The sequence below is a fragment of the Octopus bimaculoides genome, chromosome 7 (assembly GCF_046866305.1).
Source record: "Octopus bimaculoides isolate indiv1 chromosome 7, ASM4686630v1, whole genome shotgun sequence".
Taxonomy (NCBI): domain Eukaryota; kingdom Metazoa; phylum Mollusca; class Cephalopoda; order Octopoda; family Octopodidae; genus Octopus; species Octopus bimaculoides.
The window spans coordinates 66623989-66643988 of record NC_142934.1 but is presented as its reverse complement, the minus strand read 5'-3'; the positions used below and the strand labels follow the sequence as shown (position 1 = coordinate 66643988).

Genomic DNA, 20000 nt, shown 5'->3' with positions numbered 1-20000 from the left:
CTTCCACTTTGGCCCTGCTAAAAACGATGTTATTGATGGTGTAATTATTTTTGTATATGTTTTAATGTTTTGTTGTGGTTGTTTTTTTTTGTCTCGACTGGATGGGATCGAAAGAGTTGTTAGAATGGTGATGTGCATGAGTCTGGGCCGAGTGGTACAGATAAAGTTCTTAGGTTACTGTTGCAGCAGTGTTTCGGATATTGGAGATATATTTGTGATTAACTGCACATGTAACTGACAGGAACTGTATACTTCAAGATTTTCTGAGTAAACAAACTGTATTCTCACAAGTCGAGGTGGTTTTCATGTTCGAGTATTATTTCATTGCTGTGCGCAACAGATGATGATAATGATGATGATGATGATGATGATGATGATGAAATGAGGTATTTTGTATTGTTTGTAGTTTTTGTGAATCATTATGGAGACATTCAAGAGCCCAAGTAGGATTGGCAATCTCTGATGGATCCAACATATTGTTTATACACTATGTTTGTATTTTTTGTTTTGACCACGTGCAGTGCCTGGGAATTCTCTAAGTGTGTTTGTCTGCAGCTTTGCTTTCATTAATATGTTGTCTTCTGTCGTGTGAACATTGTGGTGAGTTGTGTGTAATTCTTAGTTTTTTGTCTTCTCTCTCTCTCTTTCTCTCTACCTCTCTTTCTCTCTGCCCCTATTTCTCCTTCTCTTCCTCGCTTTGTGTGTGTGTGTGTTCGAGTTGTTTAATCTGATGGTCCGTTCGATTTGTTGTCTTCTGTTGTTGATCTCAAACAGAATAGAGCATAAAATATTTCGAACCAACGCGGGCTTTTCTACGAGTTCGCTTAATCTGCTTGAAATAGCTGCCAAATGTCCCTCAAATTATACCCTACACTAAATTGCATAAAATAACTAACAGTCTGACAATAAATAGACAAATAGATAAATAAAATGTTGTTTCTAATGCTTTTGATCGTAAATCTACTCGATCTGGGGAAGACGACAACAACAACAACTACTACTACTACTACTACTACTACTACTACTACTACTACTACTACTACTACTACTACTACTACTACTATACAATGACCACGGCACCCACAACGATCACGACGGCATAAAACAAGCAGCACCAAAAATAAACGTCTTGAATTTGTAATTCCCCCCCACCTCACCCCACCCCACCGGAACAGAGTGCCATGAAAATCTGACCTCAGTCATTCTTTTCAACTTATACCCAGGTGACCTTCTCACTCGCACCCTCCCCTCCCCCTCCCCCGCAGAACATGCACACAGCCACAGAACCATACTCCCATACAGCCACATTACGTAGATGACATCACCGTTGCCTCTTCTCAACATTCCGCAGACACAGCTGCACAGCTAATCCAACCCAATATCAACCACTTAAAAAACCTGGCTCCAAACGCATAGACTAAAGCTTGCTGGTATGGCTGGCGATGTTGTTGTTGTTGTTGTTGTTGTTGTTGTTGCTGTTATTGTTACTGGCTGATAATGTTGTCATTGTTGTTATTGCAGCAGCAGCAGCAACAGTAGCAGAAGTAGTAGTAGTAGTAGTAGTAGTAGTAGTAGTAGTAGTAGTAGTAGTAGTAGTGGTGGTGGTGGTGGTGGTGGTGGTGGTGGTTCTGGTGGTGGTGGTGGTGGTGGTGGTGGTGGTAGTAGTAGTAGTAGTAGTAGTAGTAGTAGTGGTGGTGGTGGTGGTGTTAGTAGTAGTAGTAGTAGTAAATAGTGTTGGTGGAAGTGTTGTTGTTGTTGTTGGTAGTGGTGGAGGTGATGGTGGAGGTGATGGTGGAGGTGATGGTGGTAGTGTTGGTGGTGATGTTGGTGTTGGTGTTGTTGGTAGCATTCCTCGAGGATCTGGTACTTATTATTAACAACCAAGTAATTTGAAACTTCCACTGTTCAAATATACACCAAACCGCCTGCAGTGGATTTGAACACAAAACCAACGTATTCTTAGTACAATACATCTGCTTCCTTTTACTTTACGCGCGCGCTAATGTATCTGGGTGTATGTGTGTGTGTGTGGAGGTGTGTGAGAGAAATAGAATGTGTGCATGCTTGCATGTCAGTGGGCGTGTGTCAGTGTATTTCTGGAAGTACGAAAGCGGATGTGTGGTTATATGTGTATGTGGAGTTTTGTTTATTGTATGTGTGTGTGTGCGCGCGTGTGTGTGTGTGTGTGTGCGTGTGTGTGTGTGTGCGTGTGTGTGTGTGTGTGTGTGTGTGTGGATCTATGTGTTTCTGCAGTGGAACGGTCGGGTTGCACTGTAACAATAGAGCATCTGTATCGCCATTTCATGTATCTTCTACCGACCAGTTTCAAATCCTGAGACCGGAATTTGGAGAATATTTCTTGGTCGGTACCCCTCCACCATCACCACAAAGGATTTCTTACCCCGGCACAAGAGCACGAAAGAATCCTCCTTACAATATGGATGGTACACATTCATTGGCCGTTACAAATTTTATTCATAGTCTAATAACATATATTTTAACAGGAGCTAGAGCAGGAAAATTGGACTCCAATAACTACAAAATCCTAGGAGCTTCGATTCTCGGTACCCTATGAGCTGCCAAACGATTCTTTATGGCTCGCCTATTCAGACTTTAGTATATATCCCCATTTTTATCGCGCACTTGCCCACTTTTTAAAAAGCCATCGACATTTTAACAAACCATCTCCTTCTGTGATTGTTTTAAACGATTTTTATTTTGCCGCTCTATACAGCATTTCGCTAGTGGTTTTTTCCAACCGCCTTATATACGTATATTTTAAGCTCATATCCAGAAAGAATTTTTTATTATCATTATCTTAATATCTGTTATGTCTCAACGCTACTGCTCTCTAGCACCTTCGGACGATCTCTACTCAACCGCTACACAACTGCTACTCGACACTTCTACCACGGCCAGACTACCTCTATTTATATGTGTTGGGAGATCCTACTTCTTCGCCTGGGGGCGTCGACACAACAATATCATTTGAGTATTTCTGAAGGTCTTGAAAGTTCTATTCATTTCTTTCTATTTTATATTATATTTTTTTGTGCTTTATATTCATTTTGTTTTGCACGCGATAGCTAGGACTTTAGGTTTTTACAAAATTATATTTTTATATAATTAGTATATTAAACTCGTAAACTTTTCAATGACCACCATTCTTATTGAGCAATTTTATCTATAATATTTATATTTTAATTATTTATAGTTTTATTCATCCTAAATTACTTTCGTCAAGCGCTGGTGAGGGACATGAGATGCATCAACCAGCTTTGCATGTTAAATAAATATTAAAATTTTAATTTATGTACTTTGTTTTAATATGTAAATCACTTTCATCTGTCTTTAAAGGTGTTTATTATTTATCTCTAACTTTTAATGACACCACAAGAGAAAGTGCAATGCAAAATATATGGAAAAGAACCACCAACTCGAGTAAGCATCCGTGCGTGGCATAAACAATTTATGGAAACAGGAAGCGTCTTATAGAAAACAAGGAATTGCCGACTGAGAACATGTGGAAGATGTTGAGCAGCACTTCATCGTAGTCCAACTAAGTTTATCCGTACTGCAAGTAGACAGTTAACAATTCACAAAGTTTTGCGCAAGAACTTGAGGCTTTATGCTTATAAAGTACAACTTTTACAAGCATTTTAACCAGATAACAAGCCCCAAAGGAAACAATTTGCGTGGACATGTTAGCTTGCTTAGATGAAGAAGAAGGCTCACTCGGAAGATTCGTTTTAGTGATGAAGCAACATTTCATGCATCAGGAATGATAAATAAGCACAACATCAGAATCTGGTCAACGTTTGATGCAGTCACAAGCTTGTTAGAGTGATTGGCCCATTTTTCTTTGCAGAAGAACTGATTGTTTCCAAGACATACTACGATCTTTCACAAGAATTTGTTGCACTGAAGTTGCACCACTTGCAATCAACAATTATTTTCTACCAAGATGGTGTACCGTTCCATTGGGGAAGCGGGTTAAGTGTTCTTAATGAAACTTACCCAAACCTGTGAAATGGAAGAGGTAGTCCAGTTCCCACTGCCACCTAGGTCACCAGATATAAAACTCTGAGAGACAACTTCTTATGGGGCTACATTAAAGACAGAGTCTATCGTACAAAAGTTCAAACCTCTATGATCTCAGCAAAAATACGCCACGGTATATCCAACACTAACAAAGGGATGCTCCAACGCACATGGTCAGAAATTGAGCTTTGACTAGATGCATTACGGGCAACTAATGGAACCCATGTAGAAGTGTTCGGATGTTTTTGATCAAACTTTATCTGTTTGCCCATGTATTACAATAACTCGGCTGAGTTATTCTTATTTTTCATTTTGTAAAGGTAATTTATGGACATCCTATTCTTCTGGCTGTTTTTCTATCATTCATCTCCTGATCATCATGTCTGGACGAGAAAAGGTCAGGAGAGGGCTAGTAATGGGTTACCATGCTCCATTACAAGGATCTACATAATACGTATATATGGATATATACGTATCTTTATAGACATATATATATGTATGTATATATGTGCATGTATACGCGCGCGCGCGAGTGTGCATACCATTCACTCCACGGAAACGGATGAGTGATATTCTTAATGTCAGCATCTACTTTGAATGTCAATGGAACGAAAAAAAAACTTTAAAAATGCTTTTTAAAAGGTATTAAACATCATATAAAAACTGTATTTGGTTTTGACAATTTGTAAATGTAAAAATTACGTAGCTGTTAACTGTTATTCTTCTGGCCGTTTTTCTATCACACACCTCCTGATCATAATGTCTGGACGAGACAAGGACTGGAAACGGCTAGTAATGGGATTTTACAAAGCTTAGAAAACCTGAAGGACCGCTGCAATAAACTTATGTATCTGAGACGGGAATACGTTGAATAAAATCATAATTGACACACCCTCCTGTATTTTCTTTTACCCAACACCAGGAACTTTTCAGCGCCCCCTCATGCTGTACTGATTTATACTAAAAATGAACGCAACCGCTCTCAAAATTTAAGTAAAAAAAAAAAAACAGGTATAGTAATCCACAATTCTTGTCCAGTACCGGATTGATCCCCAAATCTAATCAGTTCGTGCCTTTCACGAGGCCAAACATCCCTGAAAGTTTTACACGAATCCATTCAGAGGTTCTTGAGATATCTTGTTCGCAACTGGAAGCAAAACCTCCGCCTTCGCCAAGAATGAAGATGTTGGACTTTCGAACTACAAATAGGATCCATCCGACGAACTTTCACGCCGTTCCTGTCGTCTCTTTTGTCAGTCGATTAAGTTACGGGGACGTAAACACATCAGCACCGGCTGTCAAGTATTGGTGAGCGCGCGCACACACACACATCTATCTATCTATCTATCTATCTATCTATCTATATATATATATATATATATATATATATATATATATATATATATATATATATTTCGTTTTTGGATTTGGTTTTAAGGCACAATAAGAAAATGACTCTCACAGCGTTCAATACATACACACTTCATGTCTGGTTGTACAGCCTTTTTGTTTGTTTATTTCACCGTTTCGTTTTCGTGTCTTGTTTTCCGTCCGCCACTACCCTCCACGAAAACAATTTAATTTGTGTTCGTGGGAAGAACCATTTTAACGATGCGTACTGCCTTAATTCTTCGAAACGCCGGTGTTTTAATGGTGGCAGCTGATGAAGGAGATGTTTCTATGTGGCATGTTTGTTTGTTGCACCTTGTTTACCATTTTGTCCATGTTCTTTTGCCACGTCATGTACCCAGTTATGTATCTATATGTACATGTGGATGAAGGTATGTACATACATGTACATATATATGCATATACTCATATATTGCTTATATATATATATATATATATATATATATATATATAAAAACAAATAGTAAATGAGTATATGCATATATACGTACAGGTATGTGCATGCCGACATACACCTGTATGTATAGGTGCATATCTGGGTACAGGACATTGCAAACAAACGTAGACGAGAACACACGAGCCACATAGAGAACATTCTACTTCATCAGCTACCCACGTTTTAACACCGGCGTTTCGACGAGCTTCGGGCAGGACGCATCGTTAAAACGGCTCGTCCCATGGATCGCAGATTAAATTTCTATACGCAAATTAAATCTAGCCATGGAGGAATTTAGTGGCGGACAAAAAACAAGACAGGAAAACAAACAGAAAAGGCTTTACGGCCAGACGAGAAAAATTATGTGTGTATGAACGCGATGAGGCACGGAACCGAGAGAGACAAAGTGGTGGCGTGCGTTGCTTGGCGAAAACCAAGGAAGGAAAGGATTATTGACCGGAAGCATGTGACCATGCCGGTGCAAAGGGAAGACAGAGAGTGGTAGAGGGAGAAAGAGAGGGAGGAAGTAGAAGAATAGGTGAGCAACGAGAGGAAAAGAGAAAGAGAGGAAATACGAGGGGGAAAAGGAGATACGTAGTAGTAACAGAGGAAGAACAAGAGGGGTAAGGCGAGATACGTAGTAGTACAGAGGAAGAACGAGGGGGGGGAGAAAGGAAAGAGAAAGAGAAAGAGATAGAGTAGCGTCGGAGGATAAGTTTACGAAAACTACTTACAATTTTTGTGAGACGCTGCGTTCAATCATGTAAAAACAAATAGTAAATGAGTATATGCATATATACGTACAGGTATGTGCATGCCGACATCCACCTGTATGTATAGGTGCATATCTGGGTACAGGACATTGCAAACAAACGTAGACGAGAACACACGAGCCACATAGAGAATATATATATATATATATATATATATATATATATATATATATATATATATATATATATATATATATATATATATCCCTGCAAGTAAGTTTTGAACTTTATATTTTCTGACGCGACTCTATCTATCTTTGTATCTTTTTCCCCACCTCGTTCTTCCTTCTGTTACTACTATATCTCTCTCTTCTTCCGTCTCTCGTTGCTCACCTATTTTCTACTTCCTCCCTTTTTTTCTCCCTCTCCCACTTTTTCTCCTTACCCCTCACTGGTCACATGTGTCCAGCCCTAACTCTTCGAAACGCCAGTGTTATAATGGTGGCAGCTGATGAAGGAAATGTTCTCTTTGTGGCCTGTGTGTTTTCTGTACTCCGTTTATTATTTTTTCGTCTACGTTTTGTTTGCAACGTCCTGTACCCAGATATGCATCTATATATACAGGTAGATGTAGGTATGTACATACATGTACGTATATATGCATATACTCATTTATTATTTGTATTATATATATATTCTTTTATTCTTTTTCTTGTTTCCGTCATTTGACTCCGGCCATACTGGAGCACCGCCTTTAGTCGAACAAATCGACTCCAAAACTTATTCGTTGTAAGCCTAGTACTTATTCTATCGGTTTCTTTTCCCGAGCCGCTAAGTTACGGGGATGTAAACACACCAACATCGGTTGTCATGCGATGGTGGAGTGGGACAAACACTCAGTAGGGCGAAATCATATAGAATTGGTAATAAAATGTGCTTGTTATGCACTACTGAGTTTATGAAAATATTCCAGTCGAAAGAAGTGTTACTGAACAGTACAGAAGAGAGAGGAATAAAATGCCGACACAAAAATAGCTTTACATATAATAAAATGAAAAATATATGAAAAGATACCCCCATCCCCAGTATGTGATCTTAAACAATTATGAGGAAGATAGTTAAATGTAGTTTTAATAGAACAATACAATAGTATTAGATACGGATATACCTAAAACCAAGAATAAATGTAAAGAATATTATCTTATAAAGGATTAGACAGGCCACATATTAAATAAAATAAATCTCTAAATCTTTAACACTAGAAAACATCCAATTATACCTAAAGATAAGAATAACTTATTATGATCTCCCCTTGAATTCAACCTGTCTAATGATATTAGTCTTAAAGAATTTCTTTTAGAGTAGTGTTTTTTATTCCCATAATATTTAACGCAGGACAGAAGGTGCAGCCATTTGCACAGGTTAAAGGAAGAGTAAACATGCAGATAAATATTCTTCCTTTATTAATTGTGGTAAATAGTTTCATTTACTAGTTTTATTTAATAAATTTATAATATATATAGAGGTTTTTTATATTTTAAATATTATCAACTTACGTTTGACATTATGCTAATGCATACTAGTATTGATAGGAGTAAATTTCACAGTCAATTAAAGTTTATATAGGTAGGCAGTTTAATTTGACGTAGTTATAAGATAGTCGATAAAGGTTTCTTTATGTTTAGCACTTTCTATAAATATGGTTATTATATTTTTTGGTGTTTAAGTTTAATAAATTTTTATGATTTTTTTTAATTTGATAATTTTTTAATTTTTAAAATCTTTTAAATTTTGTAAAAAATATATTAGGAAGTTATATATATATATAGATGTTTTTATTTTTATTCTTATTTTTAATGAAGATATCTTAGAATTTGTATGATTAAGTTGGATCCATTAATAATAATAATATAAAGAAAAATAGCCTGAGGACGTACTGGTGGATTTATGTATTAGGTATAGCTTAGTAAAAGAAACCACCAGCGCAGAAACACATGTAGCGTTGATTAATATTACCTTCTTTCCCCACAGACTAATACCAGGTAAGGTATATGTATTTTTTAAAATGTACTTATATAATTTCTAAATAATTCTAATGTACTTTATTTTATTGTACGATATAGTAGTCTTTAAAATGATTATATTATTAGATTAGTATTTTGGATATAACTTTCTATGTGTACTCCAGAAAATAAGGTTGTCCTGAAATTGAAGTTGTGGTCCTATTTGTAAAATTCCAAATTTGTAATAATATATATATATATATATATATATACACGACGGGCTTCTTTCAGTTTCAGTCTACTAATCCACTCATAAGGCTTTGGTCGGCCCGATGCTAAAGTAGAAGACACTTGCCCAAGGTGCCATGAAGTGGTACTGAACCCAGAACCATGTGGTTGGGAAGCAAGCGTCTACCACACAGCTACGCCTGCACTTACATATACATACATACATACATAATGTTGTTGTTGTTGTTGTTGTTGACACTCCGTCGCTTACGACGTCGAGGGTTCCAGTTGACCCGATCAACGGAACAGCCTGCTCGTGAAATTAACGTGCAAGTGGCTGAGCACTCCACAGACACGTGTACACTTAACATAGTTCTCGGGGATATTCAGCGTGACACAGTGTGACAAGGCTGACCCTTTGAATTACAGGCACAACAGAAACAGGAAGAAAGAGTGAGAGAAAGTTGTGGTGAAAGAGTACAGCAGGGTTCGCCACCATCCCCTGCCGGAACCTCGTGGAGCTTTAGGTGTTTTCGCTCAATAAACACTCACAACGCCAGGTCTGGGAATTGAAACCGCGATCCTACGACCGCGAGTCCGCTGCCCTAACCACTGATCCATTGCGCCTCCACTATACGAGAGATAATTACAGGACAAAATACCAAATGAAGATAACTCCTCGTCCCTATTTCGTACGTGCTTTCAACAAGATAGGAAAGTTTCATAAGACAGCAGCATCCAGAAATTTTTAAAATATAAAATCTGTGGAGAGTTAGGGATTCGAATGAACCAACAACAACAGAGTGGACGTACAGAGTAAACAATATGTTACAAATTTAATTTGTGGTCCGTGGGAAGAGCCATTTTAACGATGCGTCCTACTCTAACTCTTCGAAACGCCAGTGTTAGAATGGTGGCAGCTGATGAAGGAAATGTTCTCTATGTGGCCTGTTTGTTTTCTGTACTCTGTTCCTCATTTTCTTTGTTTTGTCTGCAACGTCCTGTACCCAGATATGCATCTATATATACAGGTAGATGTAGGTATGTACATACATGTACGTATATATGCATATACTCATTTATTATTTGTGTGTATACACACACACACTACGAGCTTCTTTCAGCTTCGGTCTACCAAATCCACTCACAAGGCTTTGCTTGAACCGAGGCTTTAATAGAAGACACTTGCCCAAGATGTCACACAGTGGGACTAAACCCGGACCCATGTGGTTGGGAAGCAAGCTTCTTACCACGGCGTCATATGTGGATTGTATATGCTAGATACAGCAAAAAGTGTGAGTAGGAATGGGCAAATATGGTGAAATGCTAGACAGAGAGGACAGTGTGGGTAGGTGTGGATTGATATAGAGCTGTGTGCGGGCAGGTGAAATGCAGACGATAAGATAGTTTAATATATGAAATGTTTTTATAGTTAATGAACTATATGTCGGTATGGGGCAGGCAGCGATAGGAGGTTTACTCTGTACCTGTCTGTATGTCAATAAGATACCCACCACCACCACCACCACCACCACCACCACCACCACCACCACCACCACCACCACCACCACCACCACCACCATTATTACCACCACCTCCACGACTACTACCCCCGCTGTGTCTGTATTCTTTAAACTTCTTTTTACAAAAATTTCTGTTTGTGTCTGTGTTCGTGAGTCAATGAGAATGTGTGCGTGTACGAGTCTACATAGATATGTATGTGTGTGTGTGTGTGTGTGTCCATATATACAAACATGTGTGTATGAGTTTATGTGTGTTTACGTGTGTGTGCGCGCGTGCGAGTGTGAAAATGGGGTAGGAATTGAAACAAATCTGAAAGACTTAAAAGAATATATGAACAAGAAGATAAATGAGAATGCGGGTCTGTCTACCTGTATGCATGTATGTATTGGTGTGTGTCTATGTGTGTGTGTGTGTGTCTGTCTGTCTGTCTGCATGTGCACGCGTGTGGGCGTGCGTGTGTAGGTGTGTTTGTGTGTATACATACAAGTATCTATCTATCTATCTATCTAATTGTCTGTCTGTCTGTCTGTTTATCTGTCTGTCCGTCAGTTTGTCAGTCTGTCTACTTATCTCTCATTCGCCCTCTCTCTCTTTCCCCATGTACACATCCACACACACATAGACATATGTGTGCTTATCTCGACTTGTATATGTGTGCTTATCTCGACTTGTATATGTGTGTGAGGATGCGTGCACGCATGTCTGTATGTGTGTACACGTAGTCTTTTTGTATGAATATGTGTGTATGTGCGTGTGTATGCATGTGTGTTAAGGTATACAAATGCCACACTCTTGTACAAATACACAAAATGTCATTCCAGCAGTTCTGATTCCTTATCAAGAAATCTTTGATTCCATCTTCAGTCTCAGAGTATACCATCTTGGTTTACATTCTGGTACATATTTCAGGAGTATTTCACTCACACACACACACACACACACACACACACACACACACACATACACACACATACACACACACATACACAACTGACTACATACATACATACGTGTGTTTGTGTGTGTGTGTGTGTGTGTGTGTGTGTGTGTGTGTGTGTGTGTGTGTGTGTGTGTGTGTGTGTGTGTGCGCGTGTGTGTGCGCGTGTGCGTGCGTGTCTGTAAGTGAAAGTATGTTGGCGACGAAGTTCCGCAGTTCCCGTCTAACAAATTCCACTCGCAAGGCGTTGGTCAACCTGACGCTACGGTAAAAAAAAGAAAAGCATTAGAACAGACAGACAGACAGACAGACAGACAGACAGACAGACAGACAGACAGACAGACAGATAGATAGATAGATAGATAGATAGATAGATAGATAGATAGATAGATAGATAGATGAAGTGAGTGAATGAGGAAGAGAAGTGGAGAGAGTGAGACAAAGAGACAGAAGTAATTAGCTGCATACAATAAATAATTATAATTTACAATGTGTATTGTGTACATTTTCTCTGTTTTTCGAAGAACAAAATCAACTGAAAACGAGGTTTACTACTTTGTTTAAGTAACTCCCTCGTCATTTCTTATGTGTGTGGGGGGGGGGGGGGGGGGGGGGGGGTATGTGTGTGTGTGTGTGTGTGTGTGTGTGAGAATGTGTATCTGTGTGTATGCTTACACACGCATGTATGCATAGAGAGGGATCTATAAAGAACTTCATCAGAGCCCTGTAATATGAACCTTCCAGATATTTACATAAAGCTATGGAAGGGTTTATATTATCAGAAGGTTTCCCAACTTTGTTGTTCCTCTATGCCATAGGCCTCCTAACAGATTCCAATGTACCGTAAATCTTAAAATTAAATGAATAGCACTCTTTCCATCCGTCTTAGTGTGGGCGTATTATTAGAATGCCCTATACTGCGGTATACGCCTTGAGAGGTTTTCTCCTATAGACGCACGGTGTTAAGAGCACTGTGAAAAATCACTGTTAGTCTATATACCGTTAGCAGCTGGATTTGGCTTAGATGAGACAAGTGGACACCTGCCACTGAAGAAACGCAGTACGCTGAAATTACGTGACCTGGCACTTCCGGCACACATTCCAAACAGTTCTTGTCTGCTACAATATATATTTGTGCTCTTAGCATCGTACGTCTTTTGACGAATTGCTAAGTTACGGGGACGCAGGCAAAGCAACATCGATTGTCAAGAGATGGTGGGGTCAAACAGAAAGACATATCTATCTATCTATCTATCTATCTATCTATCTATCTATCTATCTATCTATCTATAAAACCTTGTTTTATGTTCCAACCGGCCAAATTTGGCCTCTCGCGCATACACTACAATGTCACTCTGAAAATAAACAATTACATCATTGAAATCTCAAAATTACAAGATAATGCATAATTAATACAAAGCCATGTGAACAAATAAGCATTACATATGACTTAGATAAGTACAGCGTTACATTTAACATAGTTAAAGTCGACTTATCCTTTCTGGGATAAATATAATGGACTGTAATTTACCCCTAAGATTTGAGGCTTTTTGTTTGTACTATATATATATTAATGCACTTGTTTATAACTGTTGAGGAAAGCGACCTTGGTGGGTCTAACAACAAAGCTATTGAGCGAAGTACATTTTCTGACTCCACTGAGCAGTGGAAATTATCAAAAATCTATTCCAACAATATACGTATGTAGTATATTTTCATTTGAAGTATTCCTACAAGCTATACTAATATGTGAAGACGCACGGCTCAGTGGTTAGAGGTAGTGAGTTCGATTTCCGGACTGGGCTGTGTGTTGTGTTGTGTTGTGGTCTTGAGCAAGACACTTTACTTCACTTTGCTCCAGTTCCCACAGCTGTACGGGAAATGAGTTGCCAAGCTGTATCGGCCTTTGCCTTAGATAACATCGATGGTGCGGAGAGGGGAGACTGGTATGAATGGACTGCTGATCTTCCGTAAACGACTGCTGGTCTTCCGTAAACAACCTGGCCCGGAATTGTACCTCGGAGAGGTACTCTCTAAGTGCAATCCCATGATTCTTTATGGCTGAAAGAGATCCTTTTTTTTTGTTAGTACTTATTTGGCAGACATAGTTACAGAATGATACTTAAGTTCTGTTTTATGTAATTTTACTATTATCTTAGGTTTGTTTTAATCTTTTCCTCCGTTATTGGAACTCAATTTTTTAATAAGTAATTTAATTAAACTATTCTCCATAGCTATTAAACAACTTTAAAAGAACTGAGTTTAAATTAACCCAATTATCCAATTTTATCTTCAACAAATTAGACGTTTGTCAAATGTGAACTAAAAGACTAAAACAAAGAAGAATTGAAGTTTAGCATCACCCCTATTGGGTGTCGGGGTTTGAAAGGAGACACCAAAATTAAAGAGATGGCTAAAGAAAAATGCTATTCAAAAAAAAAAGAAGAATATAACCAAATTAATAATAAATAAATAAATAAATAAATAAATGTATAATACCCATTATTTCTGTCCATTTCCTGCATCACTTTGTAAAAACATAGCATCTTAACAGAGTAATAAAACCACATATATACAAATTCGATTTCAGATTACCTGGAGTACAACATCAATCACAAGACCTTTTTTCTCAGCCTGGCGCATTTTCATCTGCAGAGAGCTTAAGAAGTATTTCGCCTAGATTAATATCCCTTATTGACACTACTTTGTTTTGCTATATATATATAAACCATAAAAATGTTGTCATTTAGTTTGTTAGAAGAGCTTTCTTTGATAACCACAGGATTCTCTGTATCCATACTACGAATTTATATCTGTATATTGAGTGTATATGCGCGCGCGCGTGTTAAAGTTCAATATTTGATTCTATGCATACGTTCCTATGAACGACGTACATATGACAATGTAGTGTTCCATATTTAGCATCATAATTTGCATACAATACAATATACTATATCTGTCTCTCTTTTGCAATTACTTACAAACAGACCAAAGAATGCTTTTCACATGAATGCCTTAGATTGTCACTGGGATTATTGTGCCCCTCTTAATTTCATGTCTTTATCAATAATAAGGATTAATGATATTTGTTTGAATATTGTTTATCGCTTAAATCCCATATTGTACGTTCACTATATGATGAATTAAATCGCTTTTCTTTCCGATATGTGAATCCAACTGACAGTAATATATGCAGAAATTGTTCTCCTTGAAAAATATTTATTTTATTCATTTACATATTTGCTGAATGGAAAACCAACATAGAAGTAATTAAGATAGTGCTTCAGTGCACGAGAACGTCTAAGAGGACGGCGTAAACGTTTACGAGAAGAGGAGTGTCATGAAATTCGAAACCGCAACAGACACAGTATATAAAAAGCCCGAGTGCATTTAAGTCATATATAGAGGTGGGGCATGTGTTGCAGAACAGAAAAGATACATCATAACTTGCCTAACAGCATCAATAATGATGTTCTCCGAAATAGAAGAGAAAATTGATACGACGCACTAAGGTGATATGGACAAGCAAAGAAGAAATGAAATCTTGAAAAACATGAGAATAAGAGTGAAAAATAAATAAGAAAGAAAACGAAAGAGATTATCTTCAGAATTAGGAGAAACGGAGAACAGCAGCATTAGAAGATTACTTTTCGTAAATTCGTAACACGAGAGACAGAGAATGAGAGAGAGAGAAAGAAGCAGAGAGACAGAGAGAGAAAGCGATAAAGAGACAGAGAGAGGGGGAGAGGGAGAGGGGAATATGAATGATGAAAGAGAACATTACATTCAGAACATGAAAAAGGGAGAAAATGAGCGAAGGGAAAAATATAAAAATGTGTCTCAAAGAAGGCAATGACAATTCCAAATTTCTGATAATGATATGATTCAAGGCTTTAATAGTGGATAAACATTGTACTTCAATACTGTGGAGCCTTATGAGTGGAAAATGTGTCATTGAATTTGTCAGTATGGGGATGCTATCAAAACCAGACTTCCAAGAACATCCTGCTCAGTTCAAGCGATTATTTGACGCATTATAACTGCTCTAACTAAAGAAATGTGTCAAGTCTGTCTCATGGTCCCGGCGGACAAAATGGAAAAGGCATTGCCCCAGACGATGGTGAAGAAGATGCGCTGGAACAGTTATTCCGACTCACGGAGCTCGTACTTGCGAATGGCCAGCTCTGCCCGATGGCAATGAGCAGTGTAGTCCGAGGGCTAAGAACGTCGGATATTTCCACTTCCACAGGCTCGACCAAAATTTGTCAGAGAGCGGCCAACACTGATAAAAGGGTCCAATATTTTGATGTATGCACAGAAAAAACTAGGACCTTTCGTCTATCAGAAACAGCTTACAACAGACCTAACTTGGGGTAGTGTGTCTACAAGTCTCATCTTAATGAGTTGATGGGTCAAATATGGTCTACTATGCTAGTGGCTGTTGGTTATGACATTGAATTAAAGCAGGAGAGAGTTTCCACACTGCCAGATGTCTCTAATGAGACGTGATCAAGATAAATTTAGGACAAAACAATAAATAGATGCATTTGTTTCAGCAGGGATTCCGTTTAGGTGAGAAGTGTCTACATTTTCGAGGAATAGTCAGAGCAATGATGATACATGAAGATCTATTTGAGCGGGGAATGGACAATGCCAGAACTTTTTCTTTCCGAAGTGGAACATCCGGTGTAGCGCTTGGCTTTCCTGAACCAACAGGTGACTCGTCAATAAATGAAAACACTCTTCGACGCAATCCACACTGCCTCAATTGCTTAGGTATCGAATAACGTGAAATGACGAACACTGTATCTAGAGAGAGAACAGAATTATAAAAGATGTTTTTATTCAAATGCATCGAATAGACCAAGAAAAACGTAACAACTCAACATTTTGCACGTCCATTTCGCTACATCTACAAATGCATGGACAGGCGGGGCCACAACACTTTTATCACTTATCACAGTATCTCCGACAAAAAGCGTTTGTAATGTTGCATCTAACTCTAAACGAGTTAATAACCTAAGAACAGTAAAAAAAATTTAATCGTTAATGAAACATCAATAAGATCGTACTTTGTGGCATTGTAATTGATAATTGCTTACAAGACATAATAGAAAGTGAATCTGTATTCGGTGCTAATATTATCCTTTTGGAAGAATGGTTTCAATTAAATTCTCCTCGTTGATCCTCTGGTTACTTCAGCTGCTGAAGTAAATACAGACAGCAAATGGTTTAACGTGTGATATTATTTTTAACAACTTAAGCTAACTCAGAATATAAAAGCAAATATGAACGAACAAAAGTTTTCTAAACGACTTCAACTTGGAAGTGGTAGCGTCTCCCAGTACTCTAAATGATGTTGAGCAGATGTAATTAATATTCCTGCAGTATGTTATTGAAATGAGCCATTGGTTACTGAAATCGCAGGAAATGGAGCTAAGAGTGACTTTATTCCCTAAAGATGCCAAGTGACCTACTTTAAACGAAGATTTAAATAGACTTCCATCAAAACACAAAACACATCTAGACATCGATTCTTTTTCTTGCAACAATGAAACCCATATCCCCCCCCCCCCACCGCTTACACCCTTTTGACATATTTTTCCATCATCTAAACTAAATACATGACGACATCGTGATGCTATTTTGTAATCTCTACTAGTCAAGGACTGAGTAATAGAACACCTATGAAGACACTCCGGTTACATGAAAATAGTCTGGAAGCATCATTGATAGATGGTTCACCTACAAGCTCTAGAGTGCTCACTCTTAAAATTAGATGAAATCTTAGTGATGCTGACATTCCCCTTGCGATACAAAGGATCCAATATCAACTGCGGCTCTCTTATTCTATGATGATCAATAAAGCCCAGGGGCAAAAGTTTAAAACCCTAATCTTACTGCAACCGGCTCTGAGTTAGCAACCAACAGAACACTGTAAACTGTCGAAGAAATGGTGATTACGTTCAAAAGAGATGACAAAGCAAGTGACGTGGAATGACTTTCACTACAAACATTGAAGTACATTACATATTAGAAAATGATATGTAAGTCCAAATGGCGGTGCCCCAGCATGGCCACAGCTCATGAGCTGAAACTAGATAAAATGAAGAAAAAAAAGTCTATCGCGAGAGTTTATTGGTTGATAACATAGTTTTATGATTGAAAAGTTTAATACCAAAATGCATAAAGTTGAATCCACATTTATAAGATGTTTTATGTAGTATTTATAAAACTTCACAAGTGTTATTTAACCTGATATTTGAACTGATCAAAATTTGCTATGGGTAACATTTTAAGTAAACACATACGTATTACATCAATGATATCAAGTTCGATATGTCAGATTATAGTTGAACCTTAAATATGAAAATTTACTTTAGACATACATACCGTTTGTGGCATTAAATATAAACAAGTTAAATATTTTTAGAATTAGTAAAAATTAATTCTTATTGGTTTAATTTTATTTTTATTGCATATTATTCTGTCAAATGCCAAAAACCTTGAAAATTAACTGACATTCAAATTTTAAAATGTTAACTCCAGTATGTTAATATAATACAATATACATGTGTTTCTAGGTTCACATATATTCACCATATTTATCTAGATTTTATAGTGAAGAATACATCACGAAGCCTGTAGAATTCCGCCTCAACCACCAGTACCACTAATTCGTCGATGTCTTTGTTATTGTTTGATGTTTGTGTAGTTGTTATAAATGTTATTGGAGTTGTAATTTAGCTTCGGTAGAACCAAATTCTGTTGATTTACAAACTGAGGCGTACCAGCCATGGCTAGGATATCCAAGACTATGTTATTTTATGAGCCCTTATTTATATATATATATATATATATATATATATATATATATATATATATATATATATATATATATATATATATATATATATATATATATATATATATATATATATATATATATATATATATATATATATATATATATATATATATATATATATATATATATATATATATATATATATATATATATACATACAAGGCGGTGATTTGGCAGAACCGTTAGCGCGCCAAACAAAATTCTTAACTGCCTTTTAGCCTGTCTTTACGTCCTGAGTTCAAATTCTGCAGTGTCTAACTTTACTTTTCGTTCTTTCGGGGTCAATAAAATAAGTACCAGTTGAACACTGGGGTCGATAAAATCGATTAGCTCCTTCCCCTAAGACTTCAAGTCTTGTGCCTAAAGTAGAAAGGGTTATTTTATGAGATTTTTTCTCTCGTTTTTATTTAAAAGACACTGAAATGTGAATTCTGGCAAACTTGGTTGCTGTTTCTAGGAAATTGAACAACATAAAGATTCCCCCGATGACTTATAATTGTTATTATTGGGATTGGTGGTGATGATGGAATTGTTTTTGTGTTGTTAGTGTTGTGGCAGTGGTGTTGCTGATATTAGTGATAATGGTGATGTTGTGATAGTTTTGTTGCTGCTTACGTTAGTAGTGTTAGTGTAATTGTTGTTAATACGTGGTTACTGTTGATTTGTTTTACACTAACCTTTATTCAAATGATGTGAAAACTTCAAGTAATATCGGCGACTTTTTGACCTGCCACCGTGGGTATTGTGACTGCCTCTAGCTTCACTGGTTGGGGAGTTGTATAACATGTGACTTCTTGATCCACTGATCGGGGGCCGATACAGATTCTGATGGGATATACAAGTTTATTTCTATATGTTAAATTTCATACATATATATATGTGTGTGTGTGTGTATAAATATGTTTATATACACACATAAATGCTACAGTTAAACATGTTTAAATCTGAAAAGAAAAAATTATGTGACACTTGGTAAATACATAAACATAACCCTCAGCATAATCTATCACTCCCTTCGTTCAAATGTGTCCGCAGTCCACGTGACTTATTTTCCCGTACCTCCCTACCTTTCTCCCCTTCCCTCTTTCATTTTCCGGAATCTTACCCCCATTCCCAGCACCGTTGCAATACCTGTCTGTTTCTCACCAACCCCCACATCCCTCACATTATCAAACCACGGCACCTTCCAGATTTCTGATTTCTTTACCTCCTTAGATGCTCTTTCTGCAATGCTTTGTACATAGATCAAACCATCCGCCACTTCGTTGGCTGATTCACGAAATCTTCACATCCAACCCGGAAACCAGCGTTCGGGCTCTCGCTACTTCCGCTCCGCGGACCACTCGCTACTACAATTAATCGTATTTGGCTTGATCTTACACACCAGATCCACGAACTCCAGGCTTCACAGAGAATGTCGTTTTAGTTTTCCTCCAAGCCCACACCTTTTCGGCGTTATTCAATATCCCCGTAGACATCCCCCGACTCTCAAACTGCCCGCACACACTTACTCATACACACATATACGCCATATCCTGCATGTTACATTTATCTAACAAAATATCCACGAATCTTAGCACTTATTTTAACAACCCCCTACTCACGCGCACACTGTATACGCACACGCATGCGCGCCTCACTTTCACAAACGCTACTAATATATACACGTCTACATGATCACGCGCTCACACGCACACACACACACATACACACACACACAGAATCAACCGAAAATTACACCCAACCAAGCAAAATTCGTATCATATACACAAAGATACACATACACACACGATACAATATGACAGAAAGGTATATTCCTGTGTTTATACTCACGCACAAA

General features: G+C 37.6%; 1 protein-coding gene across 3 annotated transcripts in view; it reads right to left on the bottom strand.

Moving 5' to 3' along the window:
• LOC106872832 (uncharacterized) overlaps nucleotides 1-20000 on the bottom strand; it is a 103632-nt gene that overhangs the window by 17674 nt on the left and 65958 nt on the right. For 2 of the 3 annotated variants that reach the window (XM_014919958.3, XM_089355474.1), the window contains exon 2: nucleotides 18838-18985. The exons of the other annotated variant lie outside the window; for it this stretch is intronic. In XM_014919958.3, the coding sequence (XP_014775444.2) occupies nucleotides 18838-18946 (109 nt within the window). In that variant the 5' untranslated portion in view covers nucleotides 18947-18985. The remainder of the gene's footprint in view (nucleotides 1-18837; nucleotides 18986-20000) is intronic. 3 annotated transcript variants of the gene reach the window in all.